Source organism: Sorex fumeus, unplaced genomic scaffold, assembly GCF_029834395.1.
Source record: "Sorex fumeus unplaced genomic scaffold, SorFum_2.1 ptg000131l, whole genome shotgun sequence".
NCBI classification, from domain to species: Eukaryota; Metazoa; Chordata; class Mammalia; order Eulipotyphla; family Soricidae; genus Sorex; species Sorex fumeus.
Genome location: NW_026606188.1, coordinates 31,599,806 through 31,617,640, shown reverse-complemented (window position 1 = coordinate 31,617,640; position 17,835 = coordinate 31,599,806). Strand labels below are relative to the sequence as shown.

Below are 17,835 nucleotides of genomic sequence, written 5' to 3'. Positions count from 1 at the left end.
AAAAATAATTTATCAGAAAGCCTGCAAAAGCAGCTTTTCAAAACTGGGGGCTTTTAAAAACCAGTTTTATAAAGCTGGGTGGGTTCTGATTTCAATTTTTGTTCCATTAATACATAATGATGGTCAGCTTCTTTTTCTTTCTCTCTCCCTCTCTCTCTTTCTCTCTCTCTCTTTCTCTCTCTCTCTCTCTTCCTCTCTCTCTCACACACACACAGAGTCCAGTAAAAGGAGAAAAAGCAAAATTACACCACACAGTGCAGTTTTTCATCAGTACTATTCATCCCACATACACTGACACAAACTTTCTAAATATATTGCACACCCAAACTATTAGCACCCAAGTCAGAATGCAGCAAAGCACCCTCAGCAGCAGCCTCAGGCTCAGGACAAATGGGCTTGAAGAAAATCAAGCCAAACAGACTCCAGAGCTCACCGCCTGTGTGGTGTGATCCAGCCCAGCACCTCCCTAGCTCACAGACTTTGGTCACTTCTCACCTGCTCTGGCTCTACCTGCTGATTCTGTAATAGCACCTGACTCCTAAGATTGCTATAAAGATTTAACAAAAAATACTGCCTACTACAAGACAATAAATGTTAGTTATGATGATCATTTTCATTTCCATGGTAAAAGTTTTTTCTAAATTCAACCAAATCTCATCTGTCTATACTATAAGTGATTTAGCTCTGGAGGGTGCGTGTGTGTGTGTGTGTGTGTGTGTGTGTGTGCGCGCGCGCGCACACACGCATGTGCTGGGTACTGAACAAAGGATCTCATACATGCAAAGCAAGTGTTCTCACATTTAGCTAAATCCCTGGTCCAATCATAATAATTTGTAGTAAATGTTTAGATAAAAATAATGACTCCAAGACTCTATAAGGTCATAAATCTGTGTATATATATATACATATATATATAGTCACATACTAAATTGCCTTTCATCTTTCCATTAAATTAATCTATGAGTCATATAGTAAATGTGTAATGAAAACTGACAAGCTTGGAACCAGAGCAATAGTACAGCAGGTAGGGCATTTGCCTTGCATGCAGCCGACCCAGATTCAATCCCTGGCATCCCATATGGTCCCCCTAGCACCACCAGGAGTGATTCTGAAGTGCAACGCCAGGAGTAACCCCTGAGCATTGCCAGGAGTGACCCAAAATGCCAAACACACACACACACACACACACACACACACACACACACACACACACACACCACACACACAAAGAAACTGACAAGCTAAAAGGATTTCTCTTCAACTTTAACCTAAACATTGCATTTCCACAAATACTTTAAAAAGTTTTCTGCATTTCTTTTAAAGGTGAGTCTTTCATTAAAGGAACTTCTTAAGGGGCTATAGCGATAGCACAGGGAGTCTGCCTTGCACACAGCTGACCCGGGTTCGATTCCCAGCATTCCACATGGTCACCCAAGCACCGCCAGGAGTAATTCTTGAGTGCATGAACCAGGAGTAACCCCTGTGCATCGCCAGGTGTGACCCAAAAAGAAAAAAAAATTAATAAAATAAAAAGGTTACTCCTATCCTGCAAAGGGATTGTATACATTCACAATAACGAATTAAGATTTCATCTATACTGAATGTCACATACCTGATCAGGTATGTTTTTTTTTACATCCATAGAGATTTTTATTATAATCTTTTACTTACCAATGCAGACACTTAGGCAGTATCTATAATATTTTCTAACATAAAGCCATTCCCCTTCTTTAGATGAAATACTTCTTTACTTCCTTCCATAGGCTTTTCAGATTCTGCCCTTAAATTTTCCTTAACTCTCTCCACTCTTACTAAATTTTATATTCATAGGATTTACCTATTTTATGTAAATCTTAAAATCGATTTGGACTGAGTTATTCACATTAATTCTTATCACTTACATACCTGTGAGAACAAAGTTTTTAGGGGCTAGTGAAACAGCACAGCAGGTAGGGCGTTTGCCTTGCATATGGCCGACCCGGGTTCAATTCCCAGCATCCCATATGGTTCCCCGAGCACCGCCAGGAATAATTTCTGAGTGCATAAACCAGGAGTAATCCCTGTGCATCACCGGGTGTGACCCAAAAAAGCAAAAAAAAGGTTTTTGAAAAAAGAAATTTTACTTTATCAATTTATCATTGATATAAAATTTTGTGGAACTCTGGGAGATTAGCTCTATCCACGTACATACCTACACACCTGCGTTAGGACCTCCACAATAGAAGAGAAAAATCTACCCAAATATGAGACAAAAAGAAACAATGTGAGAAAACAACAAATGGTCAAAGTCATCAAACTGAAGATTTTGTCTACAAAACTACTCTCACAGGGGAGCAGGGAAGGGGTTGGTCCTTGGGGAGCAGGCCCTCTAATGATGGGTGTGGTGCTTGGATAATCTATGAAAAGCTCGATTAACAGTATTATAAATCCCTGTACATAAACAGGCTATACTCTTCTAAAAGTTATTATCATAAAATTCCTAGTTACATTATCAGGCAGCTTTAATAAAGTATAAATGAAAAGTAAATGTTTTAAATTATTTAAATCTCCAGGGGCTGGAGTGGTAGCACAGTGGGTAGGGTGTTTGCCTTGCACACGGCCGACCTGAGTTCGATTCCCAGCATCCCATATGGTCCCCCAAACACCGCCAGGAGTAATTCCTGAGTGCATGAGCCAGGAGTAACCCCTGTGCATTGCCAGGTGTGACCCAAAAAGCAAAAAAAAAAAAAACCTAAAAAATCTGCAGTTTAGCTAATTAGTCCTTATTAGAGGCTATGCCTTTTTCCACGTTAAAAATATTTAGTAAAATTCTTCCAATCACTTCATGGGACAGAGACAGTGATTGGAACACTTTCCTTGCACAGGCCAATTCCTGGCATTCCATGTGGTTTCCCCCGCAGCACCGCCAAGAGTAATTTCTGAATCTGAGTGCAAAACTAGAAGTAATTCCAACCGCCAAGTGTGAACCCCCCAAAAAAATTCCTTACAGACTTCAGAAACTGCTTAATATTCTGTCCCCAGAGTATGTCCGTGAAGAGTTCTCTTCTGCATTTTCGGTACTTTTTCTTTGCAAATACAATATTAAATTAAAATGCACAAAGAAGTGAAGGCCTTCAACACTATCCATCACAATAAACTGACTTTCTATGATTTAACATCTACCACACAATCCCTATCAAACTTAGGCGGAGCACAAAAAGTTTTAACAATTAACCTATTTGATTTTGCTAACTTTTGACCACGACACTCCACCTCCCCACCCCCCCACCAAAAAAAGGAGATAGTTATAGAAAGCAATTCTCTATTTGGATTCTAAAAGCAAAACATTAGTCCTTATGGTGAGTTGTACATTATTTGCGGCTTAATCAAGTACAGATAAATCTTCAAAAGATCCCATTTTTGTAGGGCTACTTTTGTCCGAGAAGTTTATTAACTTATGCTCAAAATTTCATTCTGATCTATATAGTCTTAAGCCTGGAACAAATATATACTCATTGACCACATTATATTAGAACTATTCATGTCATGTCTTTATTAGTGAGATGAGCTCTTTAAAATCAAACAGAAAATTCAGACTTTCATGTCTAATAGCCTTAGCTCAGAAACTTGGTTCTGTTCTTTCCACCAGCTTCTCAGGTTTCAATGGCCACCACAGAGCTACCATCCTTTCATAACTAAATAAACGTCTTCAGAGCTCTGTCCAAAGTACTTGCAGCCTAATATTTAGTGATTCTGCTTCCTGATTCAGAAATAATAACTGTATTTCTAAGGAAATAATTTAGTCATAAAGATGGCATTTCATTTGTACATAGGCAAATAAAGTGCAGAGTCATGTGGGATTAATTAATGTACACAATTATAGCCCTTTCCTTAGAAACACGCAAATTATGACATGAAGGTGAAAATTTTTCTAACCACAAGCCATCCTCCATCAACTAAAACCAGGTAACATCAGAGCCTTCAAGACAAGTGCTCTATTCTCTACGTTCATGCACTGGTGCTGACAAGATGGATTTCTACCACTTCTCCCCTCTCCTCTTTTCTCTCATCCTCACTGTCTAAGCCTTTGCTTAATTCCACCTCTTTTCTTTTGTTTGCTCCTCTCATCATCCTGATCCTTTTGGAAAAGACTTCAATCTCTTTCTCCCCAGAAATGACATCATCCTCACAACTTTATCATCAAAACATTCCCAAGTTTAAGAACTTCAAATGTATGTGATTATCTAGCACTGACTTGGCACTCTCTTTTTTTTTTTTAAACATAGGAGTACTGCTATTTATTCAGCCATTGATTAAGCTGATTGAATGGGCATAAACTCCACGTTACTTTTTTTTTCTTATTGAATCACCGTGAGATACAGTTACAAACCTTTCATGTTCTAGATTCAGCCATACAATGATCGAACACTCATCCCTTCACCAGTGCACACTTTCCACCACCAGTATCCCCAGTATATCCCTTCACCCCATCCCAGTCCTCACCCTGCCTCCATGGCAGGCAATTTCCCCAATATTCTCTCTCTACTTTGGGGCATTATGTTTTGCTCAAATTTTCCCACCACCATTCAAGTCCACCTGCCAGAGGCAGACGCTAGATCATTTATTGTCCCTTGCTCATTTTGAATATTATGGTGCCGTGGCCACACGTTTCTGGAATCCTAAATTATAAATGGTTGGGTTCCAGAGACATTTCTGTAGGGCACTAATCCATTCTGGGATTCAATTGGCCATCTCTGGACCAAGGCTGTTGGTGTGCTAAGATGGCACCTGGTTAGTACTCTCTTTAAGTCCTCAAATTAATATAACAAAATTGGAATTTTGTAGCAAAGAAGTGAAGAAAACTGGTTTCTCCACTCAAGTCTTCTACCCTACTCATTCCAGTTATGCTGCAACAGGCTTACCATGGCCCAGGTCACTTCAAATATTACTTTACCCAATATAGCCCACCAACCCACCTTAATTTTTGCCCACATCAAAAGAGTTCAAGTCATTTCTCTCTACCACCACTGACACCGATCCAAATTGAAGCACTTGGCTCTTCCTCTTTCCACTCAACATTCCAGTTTTAAAATAAAACTGCTTTAAAATAAAACCGCTTTCTCTCTCCTCTCTAATCCACTTGAAGTGATGCTCCTATATTATTTTTTTAAGAGAACAGATGTGCCCCCAAACCAAAGGTTTGAAATTCCAGCTCCTGCTCCTGCTGACTTTTATGACCTTGGACAAGTTAACAAACCTCTCCATACCTTATTCTCATTCATCGTGTGCAGCAAAAGATAATAATAGCACCACCTCACAGAACTACTGAGAAAATAAAAGTGTATTAACAGTTATGGAGCACCTAGAACAGCTTCTGACAGGTACCTGAGTGTTCCCTAAACACCTGCCATTATTTCCAATTAATGACCACTATTTGCTATTATGATCCAGTCATAACAGGGCCTGCCCCCAAAACCTTAACAGTGTGACATGGAGTACGGAAGAAACTGGTATTTAAACCTGCCCCCACGTGACCTTTAAGCATCATATTCCACAGCCCCCATGTGACCTATGTACACATCAGGCAACCTGGAAGATTTACTGTTCCCTAAACAGTTTCCAGAGCTTTCTTCTTCAACCCTTCTGTTCTCACTACTGGAATTTCTCCTCTCAGATTTCTCCCTGTTGATCCTTCAAGTCAACTTTAAACTCCTCCATGCCGCCTTTTCAGAATCCTTCATGCAGATGCGTGCCCACCCCACAGAATTCCTCCTAGCAGGTGTGGTGACTAGCTTTTCTGTATCTCTAATTGCAATCTTGTCATTCTTCCTACAAGACTGGAACTCTCCGAAGGTAATATGTATTCATCATCTGGCCCTGTGTAAATGTAGGAGGAACAGAAAATAAGGACTCCTGGATAAGCAAAACCACAGCTGGTGTTGCAGTAGTAGCTGTGTAAGCCCAAATAGGAAGCAGCACAGTTCTGCCCGGACTGGAGTCTTCATTTTCAAATGACATCAGAACACGCACCATCAGTACATGGTCTCTCTGGCAAGTCTTTCAAGACATCGGAAATAGAGTAGCACAAATATCAGAGGATTTGTAGCCGTCTCTTAAAATTAAAGTCACACATGAACACTCTCCACATCAAGACTAGAATCTCAAAGTTTTCTGGCGCACCACGTTGTTTGGCTGGCTCTGTGGAATTTTCTGCTAAATCTGTCATCTAGTAATCTCAAGAGAAGTCACTCAGACCTCAAAGGCTGGAGTTAGTTCAATGACATACTAACCACTCCCAGCATGTTGGTCACCGTGGAACTGAACGTCACGGCACACATGCAGTTCCCCACCCTCAGACACAGGAAGGGTCCGCACACCAGAAACTCGCAGAGAGCCTCTACCAGCACATTCCTAATAAAAGAGCGAACACTGCTGGCCGTCACAGCATCCAGGTACACAGGGTCAGCAAGCAGGAACAGTGCTGTAATCTGACACCAGGGACTCAGCCCTCAGCCTCAGGAGATCTGCACATCAGGAGCAGCACAAAAAGCCCTTCTATCCCACCCCACCCCCAGCCATTCCAGAAGCATCTTGCTCCCAGCACCACCTGGAGAAGTGTCCTGCAGACATCAGTCTCAAGAATCCCTATGAGGCCGTGATAACTAAAGATATTTGATATTTTGCCTCAGATAAAGGTTAAGCTCTTTTTTTTATTTTTTTTTATTTTTTTGCTTTTTGGGTCATACCCGACGATGCACAGGGGTTACTCCTGGCTCTACACTCAGGAACCACCCCTGGCAGTGCTCAGGGGACCATATGGGATGCTGGGAATCGAACCCGGGTCAGCTGCATGCAAGGAAAACGCCCTACCGGCTGTGCTATTGCGCCAGCCCCAAGGTTAAGCTCTTGAAGGTCTAGAATCACTCTTGTGATGTCTGTGGGCACCCATTAATCCTGAGCACTGTCAAAGTCTCGCTTAACTGGACAAAACATAGGAAAGAACTTACTAGAATGACAAAAACGCATTTAATTCTGTTCATTTAACTGCATGGCTGGTTTCGGCAACAAGAAAGTAAAATGCAGTGTTTACATTGGAATATATTAGCCTTCTCTGAAATACCAACTCTTTTAATAAAATAAGCCATTTCTGTCTTCTAACTGCTTACTATCTATTGCTTTCATGTAACAGACTTATCTCTTAAACTAAATTTTTTACTGTACTTGAAGTAGCATATTATCTTTGTCCCTGTACATCATTCATCTTTCCTGGAAAACATTCCCTACTCTTAACTTACACTTACAAATCCAAATGACACAGAAGCAAAGAAAGTAAATTGGCACTCCTATTCCATTTTCTCAAAGACAAGAAAATCAATCTCTGAAGCTTGGGAAACCCAAATAAAATGACACAACCAGCACTTAGTCATACCAAAAGATATCTTCATCCATATGAACTTGGATAGAGTTCCTTGCGACTGAAGTACTTTACTTTCCAAAACCAATCTGCACAAACAGAAACATCCTGCAACATAGCAGAAGCTGTCGGAACTAAACGATGAAGCACCTGTGATACACACACTGCCCTGTGCTCTACTATACTCCATAAATACCCGAGCCTGATTCACCCCCAACTACAGAGTCTGGCAAGGACTGAGTGTGTCACTCTTTCTGGTCGCACATTGGGGAACACTAGGAAACTACATTTGCAGTTTGTTTTGACGGTAGGAAAAAGTATCTAAGATAAACAGACTTCTAAAAGCTCTGGGTGCTGTTGACAGGTTCACATGATGTGATTTTCCCCTGCACCTCCCCGTAAACAATTGGGGGGATAGGGGAAAAGATGTTCCTTGTACCACTGGTAAGAAGTGACTAAAAATGCCCCAAAGGTACATAGAGTACCTTCTTTGGTGTTTCTTCACCAAAGAACAAGCTAAATAGTTGAGGAATAATACACACACACACACACACACACACACACACACACACACATACACACATACGCAAACTTACTTTTCATAGACCAGCTCCTCATCGATGGAGAAATAGTGGGTATTTACTGTGCTTTTTGGTCTATTCCTTAAAGTAGCAAAATATAACCGATCTGAAAGACAAGTTTAAAAGATGGGAGAAAACATGAGAAGTAGATAGGCAAGGGCGGGGTGGGGGGGGGATGATAACACACCAACACACCGAGGATCAAAACAATCACACCCATTATTTAAAGATCGCATTTACACGGGGTGGGGGGGTAGGGGGGGGGTAGGGGAGTTCTTGCCGTCCTCTTATCTATCCCAGAAAGCGACAGAGACCCGCGCGGGATTCTCCTGCCGGGAAGCTGCGGAGACCCGCAGAACTGGAGGTACGAGTTGGGGTGGGGTTGGGGTGGGGGCGGTAAAACCCCAGACCTCTGCAGCTGCGGAAGCGGAACGCTCGGCGAGGCGAGCGGCTCCTCCGGCAGCTCCCAAGACTTCAAGAAGAGGAAGGGAGCCAGGGGGGTGTGGTTGCGGGGTGGCCCGACACCCTAGGACGGCCGGAGTGGCGGCGGCCGAGCTGAGGCGGGGTGCAGTGCAAGTTACACGACCACCCGGAGGCAAAGCCTCGGGGTTGCACAACCCCTGCAAAGCCTGCGCTGTCCCGTGGCCCCGCGGGGAGTTGGGGCATCCCAGAGCTGCAGCGGGAACCGGGGGACGCCAGGAGGACCGAGAAGCCGGAAGCAGGGGGTCCGCGGGGACCGAGCGGCACCGGGCGGGGAGCGCGCGCGGCCACTGCAGGGCTGCGGGGAGTGGGGGGGCGGCGAGAGGAGCCGGCGGGGGGAGCGACGGGCCCCCGAGGGCGCGAAGTCGGGGGGAGTCGGGGGCGCGGGAGGGCTGCGGGACGCGGGGCGGAAGCGCCTCACCTTTCATGAACTCGCAAGCCCCGATGAGTTCCCCTGGCTCCGCTGCCATCTTAAGCGAGAGACGTCCGGGGGGACGGCTGGGTGGCGGCCAGCTGAGGTCACCCGCCCCCGGGGGGCTTCCCCGAACTGCCCGGGAACCGGGCGGCTCAAAGTCCCGAACACCGAGCCGGCCCGAGGGGGGCAGCAGGCGCCGAAGGCGGTGGCCGCTGGGGGGTCAGCGCGCCGGGCACCCCGGGGACATTCCGTGGGGGACCCGAGCCCAGTCCGCGCGGGGCGCACACACGCCCCGAGCTCTGATCGCTCCGACTCGGACCCCGCCGCCGCCGCCGCCGCCGCCGCCGCTGCTGCTGCTGCTGCCGCCGCTGCTGCTGCCGCTGCTGCTGCTGCTGCTGCTCCTGCCGCGGCGGCTGCTGCTCCTGCCGCTGCCGCTGCTGCCGCTGCTGCCTCGCCGCCTCGGCGCCAGGGAAACGCAGCCCAGTTCTCACGGCCCGGCAGAGTCCTCCCCCGGCTCCCAGAGCGATCATGGAGGAGGACGCGGCTGGCCCCGATCGCGCCCGAGGCTACTCGTGCGGCGGCGGCGGCGGCGGCGGCGGCGGGCAGGACTCCGGGGCCCCGGGGCTGGCAGCAGCTGCTCGGGCTCCGCCTCCGCCCGCGCCTCTGGGCCGCAGCTCGCCGGCCTCCACTTCCCCCGAGGTCCGCCCCCGGCCCGTCCTCCCCGCCCCCCCGCGGCCCCCGCCACTTTCAGGGCTCTGCGGCCGTCCCTTAAAGGGACAGCCCGCTCCTTCCCCGCGCCCGCCCGGCGCCCCAGTTACCAGGCGCCGGGCGGGTCTCCAAGACCCGGTTGCTAAGGCTTTGTTGAGGTCTCCCAATCGCTGCCCGCGGAGCCGGCTCGGCCGGGCCGGGCGGGGCCTCCAGAACTGCAACTTATGAATGAAGCGGCCGCGTCCTCGGCCCCGGGCCTGCAGCGCGCCCCGGCCGGCCGGGTGCAGGCGAGGCGGCGCCCCGGGTTCTGACTTTGCACCCACCAAGCCGCCCGCTCCGGATACTGCTCCTGGCTCTCTCTTCCTCTCCCTCTCTCAGCCGGTCTTTCCATTCCGCTCGCTCTCTTCCCCTACCCACTCTCCTCCAGCGCCTCACCGCAGTTCTCAACGCTTCAAACTTCAGACCTCGCAACCAGTTCTCCCTCTCTCCCCAACCAATCTCTCGCAGCCTCTCTGTCTCTATCTCTCTTCTTTGCCTCTGTCTCTCTTCTCTCTCTTATCTTCTCTTTGTGTCTATCTCTGTCTCTCTGTCCCTATCTTCTTTGTCTCTGACTCTCTCCTCCCTTTGTGTCCGTCTCTCTGTCTGCATCTCTGTGTCTGTCTCTTTGTCTCTTCTCTCTTTGTCTCTGTCTCTCTTCTCTCTCCACTGTCTGTCTGTCTCTCCCCCCACCCCACCCCTACTAGCTCATCTTCCAAACGCCCCCTCCCCCGCCCCATCACCACCACCAAAAGGTGTCTGGGTTTTTCTTCATTTTAAACGAAAAAACACACACACACACAAAAAGCAGCTCTACCTCCTAACTCAGCAGAAGTCGTACTGATCTCCTCTGCACATACTGGACTCAAACACAACTTGTGGTTTGTTCTCACGGGGGGGAAGGTTCCCATCGGGGTCCCCGCGTCCTCTCATTTGGGCTGGCACCGGTCAGCACAAGCGCGGTGCAGCGCCCCAGCCGGGAGAGGGGCGGGGCGCGCGGGAAATTCACACAAAGACGCGGGGGGGTGGGGGGGCGCGTCCCGGGCCGCGCGGCGGGCGGCAGGCGCGCTCGGCCCGGAGACCGCGGCCCGGCGGCTGGAGCCCGGTGCGCGGGAGGGGACGGCTGGCCGGGCTGGGCGAGCGGGGGGCGTCCTGGCCCGAGGGCGCGCCCCGCGATTCCGAAAATGGCGCTCCGGGCCCGGCACCCCGGAGCATGCGCCCTGCGCGCGTTCCTGAAACGCACCGGACCCGGGCGCCCCTGGAGAAAGCGCGCGGAGGGGCGAGCTCGGCTTGGGTGCAAGCCCACTCCCCTGCGTTGCGGATCTTGGGGAAGTCTTAAGACGCACCGAAAAATGACAAATGAGCCCTGCTTCGAGACTCAGAAACGTTTGAGTCCTACTTCAATACTCAGAGACGTCTGCAGTGGCGGGGAAACGGCCCAAAAGCTGGAGCGCAGAGTTTGCATGCAGGAGTTTCCCCCCCAAACCTACCCGGTTCCTTACCCAGCGCCACGTGAATACGCCCCCCCACCCCCAAGCCCTTCCACACATTCAGTGACACACAGGGTGTACTACCTAAGCACTACTCGCTGTGGTACAAAAACATAACAACCAGAACTTTATTTGCGGTTCTAACTAAACAGTCCATGGCCAAAAAAAAAAAAAAAAAAGTTTGGTGTTGGTTTTGTTTGTTTTGTTTGTTTGTTTGGAGCATGCGAGGCAATGCTCATGGGTTACTCCTGGTTCTGCACTCAAGACCTGGCAGTGCTCGGAGGACCATCCGGGATGCTGGGGATCCAACCGGCTTAGCTCTCTCCCCGGGCTCGCTTGCAAAATAGTTTAAACACAACTTGCTCCCCCACCCCCACCCCCACCCCACCTCAGAGTGATCCTGGAGCCCAGGAGCAGGAGTAAACCACACCTCTGGGTGTGGTCAAAAAATAAATAAACAAGCCTTGCGATATTCAGGGCTTCCTCGGAGCTCTACAGAAACGGCTGGACGCTACACAGGCACCTTACCCACTCTAATTGCTCTCCGCCTTCGAATTTTTTGTCTTAAGGCCAAAAATCATTCTTTTCTTGGGGGTGGAGCAAGACTACAGCGGATAGGGCATTTGCCTTAATTAGCACGCAGCCCACCCGGGTTCGATCCTCGACATCCCATATGGTCCCCCCAAGCACCGCCAGAGGTAATTCCTGAGCCAAGAGCTAGGAGTAACCCCTGAGCATCGCCGGGTGTGATGCAAAAAGAAAAAAAAATCATTAATTTCAAAGTAGAAAAGTCACTAAGAGAGCGCCCCCCACCATCCTCGGTGTTCAAATCCAAGAGAAATGTAATTATTTCAAGACCCTCTCCTGTCTATAAAAGAACTGATAATTTTTGGCTCTGTTAAGGAGTTGTCCGTGTATTCAGTACAGTGGTCATGGCTATTAAAATTGTAAAGACTGAGGTGTCTCTGAGTCACATCTTCTACAGTGATCCAATTACTAAAATTTTGCTTGATATTTAATCCACCAAATCTTGGTGCCAACGTTGGTGCCAACATCCAATTCTGGGACTGGAGAGATAGTACAGCGGGGAGGACGTTTGCCCTGTACACAGCCAACTCAGGTTCGGTCCCTGCACCCCATATGATCCCCTGAGCCCTGCCAGGAGTGATCCCAGCCAAGAGTAACCCCTGTTCGTTGCTGGATGTGGCCCAAAAACAAAAAAAAATTTTTTTAATGAGCCAATTTAAATTATGAGGAAAACAGAAAACAGGAAAAAAAATTTTTTTTAGTTTTTTTCTAATCATGATTCTTTTCATTTGGTTTGATTTGGGGGTCCCATCTGGCAGTGCTCAGGAGTCACTCCTGATTTTTACACTCAGGAATCTCTTCTGGGAGGCTCAGGGGACCATATAGGGCACCTGGATGAAACCTGGTGCTCCAAAACCAAACCTGGGTGAGTCACATGCAGTGCAAGTGCCCTACCCACTGGACTTAGCTCTCTGGACTCAGAAAACTGAGTATTTTTTATGTGAAAGATGTAATGGCAAGGTACTTGAATGGCTCAGTAACCTTATCCACACTGTTTAAAAGGTCAAAAATGAGCTCAGTATTGATGATCTGTTTGCAAACTTACGGACTTAAAATTCCTCTAGAATCTAAATTCACTTAGCAAATGTCCTCTATTGTTTTGTTTCATTTTGGGTTTTGGTTTTGAACCAAAATGTGGTCCAAATTGTGCTCAGAGGCTAGTGCCCTCTCTGCTTGAGGATTGCTCCCATATAGTGCTCAGGGAAACATGTGATGCCAGAGATTGAACCTGACTTCCTGCAGAGAAAGTGTGCACTCAGCCCTTTGAGCTATTTCTTCAGACCTTTCCTAATCATTTGAATCCAACTGATGTACTGGGGAGAAAATGCCATAAAGAAATCTGAGTTTAGGAGCCAGAGAAATAGTACAGTGCTTAGGGGGCTTGCCCTGGACCCAGGTTGGATGTCCGGTGTTCCATATGGTCCCCCAGCACTGCCAAGAGTTAATTCCTGAGTGCAGAGCCAAGAGTTCAGCTGGGGGTGGCCCAAAACATGCCCTCCCCTCCACAAAAAGAAGAAATTTGAGTTTTCTTTTAATATAGAATACATGCTCTTTTTAAATACACAAACTTTTATTTTCACAATAATTATTTTACTCCGGGCTCTGTGCTCAGGGTTCATTCCTGGTAGTGCTCAGGGAACCATATTGTGGTGTCAGAGATTAATGTAAATAGAAATAACTAATTAAAATAGCTTTAAAACTACATTTTCAGAAAAGATAGTTTTACTTAAACATCTTGTTCTAAAATAAGAATACTCCCATTAATAGAATTGATCTGATTAAAAATTTTGGTGATGATTGCCCCGCAGGAGCGGCTCTCCGGCACAGCCATAACACCAGACGCATAGAAACCAATCTTGTAATTATCTGGCTCTTTGCAGAAATCCAAAATCATTATATGATTCTCATAATGGCCAGCTATAGAAAACAAAGTATTTCTCAATGCCTTTTCAGCAATTCTGATTGTTTGTGGTGGGGGGGATTCTGAACAATAATGGTGCATCTTTTGTCGAAACAATGAGTGTAATCAATGTAGAGAAGAGTTAGGTGGAAATCATCTGCCTCACAGGCATTGGGAGGGGTGTGAGAGGGGATATATCGGGGTTCTTGGTGGTGAAAAATGAGTACTGGTGAAGGGAAAGGTGTTTGATCATTGTCTGACCGAGACTTAAACCTGAAAGCTTAGTAGCTTTTCCCACAGTGATCAATAAATAAATATAAGAAGAAAAAAAATAAAATTATGAAAAAAAATTTTGGTGATGAGTAGTAAATTATGACCTAGAAAAATTAGTCTTTTTTGGTGGGAGGACCCACCTGGTGGTGCTCAGAGGGCTTACTCCTGGCTCTCCATTCAGGAATCACTCCTGATGTGGGGGGAGGGTGAGTGGAAGGCACACATCCTCCCTGCTGTACTATCTATGGCTCCAGCCCCAACAAATACTGGTCTGTAAAATAAAGAATTCATGAGACCAGAGAGGTAGTACAGTAGGTAAAGTATTTCCCAACCCAGGTTCAATACCCAGCACCACTAGGCTCCATGAGCTCCAGTAGGAGTGCTTTCTGAGCGTTGTTGGGTGTATCCCCCAAACCAAAAGTAAATTTAAAAATAATTTTGTTTGGGGGCCACAGCTAGCTGTGCCAGAGCTTACTCCGGGCTCTGTGCTCAGGTTTCATTCCTGGTAGTGCTCAGGGAACCATATTGTGGTGTCAGAGATTAAGCCATGGTTGGCCTCATGCAAGGCAAGTGCCTTAAATCCTCTACTATCTCTCCAGTCCCTTATAGAAAAAAAAAAAATTTTTTTTTTTGGCTTTTTGGGTCACATCCAGCGATGCTCAGAGGTTACTCATGACTCTGCACTCAGGAAATACTCCTGGCAGTGCTTGGGGGAACTATATGGGATGCACAAGGATTGAACCCAGGTGGGCCATGTGCAAGGCAAACACCCTCCCTGCTATGCTATACTATCACTCCAGCGGGAATTTTTTTTTTTAGCAATTTTTAATTTTTTTTAAATAAGACTCTGTTTTCATTGTTTGTGAGAGGGAAATGTCAGTATAATTAAATCCCTCTAAACCAAAATTTGTACTACGCAAATGGTATAGAAAACTTTGCAAAAAGAATTGTGAACTAAATAGTGCACACAGCACACTTAGGTGTTAAGATTCTAATGAGATCATAAGGCACTTTATTCTCTCAGTATGAGGTCAGAGTTCTAATTGGTGGTCATTTCAAAATAAAGGCCAACTTTTACAGTCTGTGGAGGAAGGTACAGGAGAAAATTTTCTCCATTCAACGTAAATGTAGAAACTGATTCCTTTTGTTTGTTTGTGGGCTGTACCCAACTGTCCCCAGGAACTCCTCCTGGCCCTGAGCTCCCAGATTGGGGTCATATGTTGTCAGGGATGAACTGGGGTCAGCTGTACTCTGTATGGCTTACCTGCTGCATTGTAACTCTGGCCTCTGACTTTTATTTTCAGCAATAAAGAAAGGTGTTGGGACTCAAAGCTGTGACCAAACAGCCCATATTTAGCATTTGTGAGGACTGGATTTGATTCCCTGCACTTAAAAAAATTGGGAGATGCTATTGGGTATCTCAACAGAATTCAGATGTACTAACTCTACCACGGGAAATAAAGACAACGTTTTGTAAAGAAATTTTAACGGTTAAGGGTAAAAAATGACCCAAGTTAGAAAATATTTAGTGTAACTCTCCAATCACCCAGTGTATACTGCCTGTCTCACACACCCTTTGAGTCAATCACCTGCAGAAGAAGAAAAGACAGTGCTGAAGGCAGCTCCGCAATATTTCACCTCCCTCTGCTTCGCCATATCGAACACCTTTAGACATTCTGGTACGTGAAAACTTTTCTTTTTTTTAATTGCAAAGGCAAGGGCTGGAGCAGCACAGTGTATAAGGCAGTGAACATAGCAGACCCTGGTTCAATCCCAGGACACTGGCTCCTCAACACGTAGCCCCAGCCCCCATAGTGATCCCTGAGGCCAGGAATGTGATCCCTGAGGGCAGAGCCAGGAGTATGCCCCCAGCACCATTGGGTGTAGCCAAACAGAATGATGCAAAGGCAGTTAACTCCTTTGGGCTACTCCTTCCTCTCCCCCAGATTAAAAGTCATTTCTTTGACCTTTTTTACACTACATTGCATAGAGCTCCCTTGCTGTTCAATTACTCTCTTCTACAATTTATCATAAAGTATATTCATTTCTCATAAAGTATATTCCGGAATGGAATGGAACGGAATGATGACCTAGTGAGAGAGGTTCTAAACAGAACAAAAGCATTGGAGGAAGATTCTGTTGGGACAAAAACCAGTAAAAACACCAAAGAAATCAGTGGTGGAGGATCTTGGGCACTTTGGTGGTGAGAGGAGAGGGTTTAGTAACTTCATACATTGATACTATAAATGTTAATACTACTATAACCATGTTACTAAAGCTACAAATTCTGAAATAATTTTTTAAGAAACAAAATCCTCGGGTCAGCGACCAGTGAGATAGTACAGGGATTCAGGTGCTTGCCTTGCGTCCTGCTGACCCACGTTCAAATCCCTGAGCACCACGGGGTGAGTCCCCCAACACTGAGCCAGGAAGACATCCCTGAGTGTGGCCCCCAAAACAAAACAAAACAAACAAAAAAGCACTAAGGTTTTTTACTTAGCTATAAAAAAGTCTCTCCTTGGAAAAGGAGATTTCTCCAGATAGTCAAAGACCTGACAGCTGTGACATTTACATATTTGTTTAAAACTGGGACTATCTCATGAGAAGAAGGAGCATTAGTAGAACAGGTAGGGTGTTTGCGTGTCATGCAACAGACCCAGGTTTGATTCCTAGCATTCCATAAGATCCTCCCCACACCATCGGCAATACTCCCTGAGGGCAGAGCCAGGATTAAGCGGTGAGCACCCCTAGGTGTAGCTTCAAAAACAACAACCAAAAGTAAAATATAATATGGGACCTGCTTTTAGGCATGATAATATGAATTGAAGTAAAAGAAAATATAAAGTACACACTGTGAATTCTTTTTTAAAACTAACATTTAGGGGTTGATACAGCACGTAAGGCCCTTGCCTAACACAACCCTCCCAGGTTTGAGCCCCAGCACCACATATAGTCCCCCAAGGCCAGGAGTAATCCCTGAGCACTGCTGGTTGTGACTCAAAAGCCAAAAAAGCATTTCAAACCAGAAACAGATGGGACCTGGGAAACCAGCTAGTTCAGACACCAGGAAGCTGAAGGTGGCAGAGGTGCCCCTTCCCCCCACCCCCCAACTAGGTAAGGATGAAGGCTAATCAATGAACAGGCAGGACTTCTACCAAAACTTCCATTCATAAACCTTGAGACCTATCAAAGGTGTCTATTCTTTTCTTTCTCAAGTAAATGCTTCAACCCTGTGTGCTACTGAGTGCTTGTTTAAATAAATGCTTGCTAAAAACTCTCAAAAAAATGCAGAAAAATAGAAGAAAAAAATGAGAAAACAACTAACTGATTGCTAGCACAGTGAAAGCAAAACCAGTATTTTCTCTAAGACCAATCCTCTCCTTTCAGTTTTCACCTAAATTCACTTGTTTTACATTGGTTAGCTTTCAGGGTCCTAAATTCTTAATATGATACTACACCAACCAATTATAATATACTATCTTAACTATTTCTACAAAAATTTTAGAGAAATACTTAGCGGTAGGGTGTTTGCCTTGCACGCAGCCAACATGGCCAACCCGAGTTCGATTTCTCCGCCCCTCTCGGAGAGCCCGGCAAGCTACCGAGAGTATCTCACCCGCACGGCAGAGCCTGGCAAGCCCCCCGTGACGTATTTGATATGCCAAACACAGTAACAACAAAGTCTCCAATGGAGACGTTACTGGGCCCGCTTGAGCAAATCGATGATCAACGGGAAGGCCTTTACCTTTACCTTTACCTAATTTAAATTCAGAAGGAATCAAGATGTTGTATTATCTGCCATTATTATTGTCAGTGGCTTTGATTAATATATATAAATAAAATTATTTTTCACCTCTGTGACTTATTAGCCCTATATAATTAATAAATAGAAAATATTTTTAAAATACTGTTTTTGGAGCCAGAGAGTACAGAAGGTGAGGCATTTGCCTTGCCTGCAGCTGACCCTGGTT

General features: G+C 46.1%; 1 protein-coding gene across 3 annotated transcripts in view; it reads right to left on the bottom strand.

The window, feature by feature from the left end:
- Window positions 1-8,945, bottom strand: part of CDC14A (cell division cycle 14A) — a 191,506-nt gene extending 182,561 nt beyond the window's left edge. For all 3 annotated transcript variants that reach the window (XM_056106535.1, XM_056106536.1, XM_056106537.1), the window contains exons 1-2: window positions 8,876-8,945; window positions 7,990-8,080 (exon numbers count right to left, since the gene is read on the bottom strand). In XM_056106535.1, coding sequence (XP_055962510.1) covers window positions 7,990-8,080; window positions 8,876-8,924 — 140 coding nt within the window. In that variant the 5' untranslated portion in view covers window positions 8,925-8,945. The remainder of the gene's footprint in view (window positions 1-7,989; window positions 8,081-8,875) is intronic.
- Window positions 8,946-17,835: the final 8,890 nt, after the last annotated feature.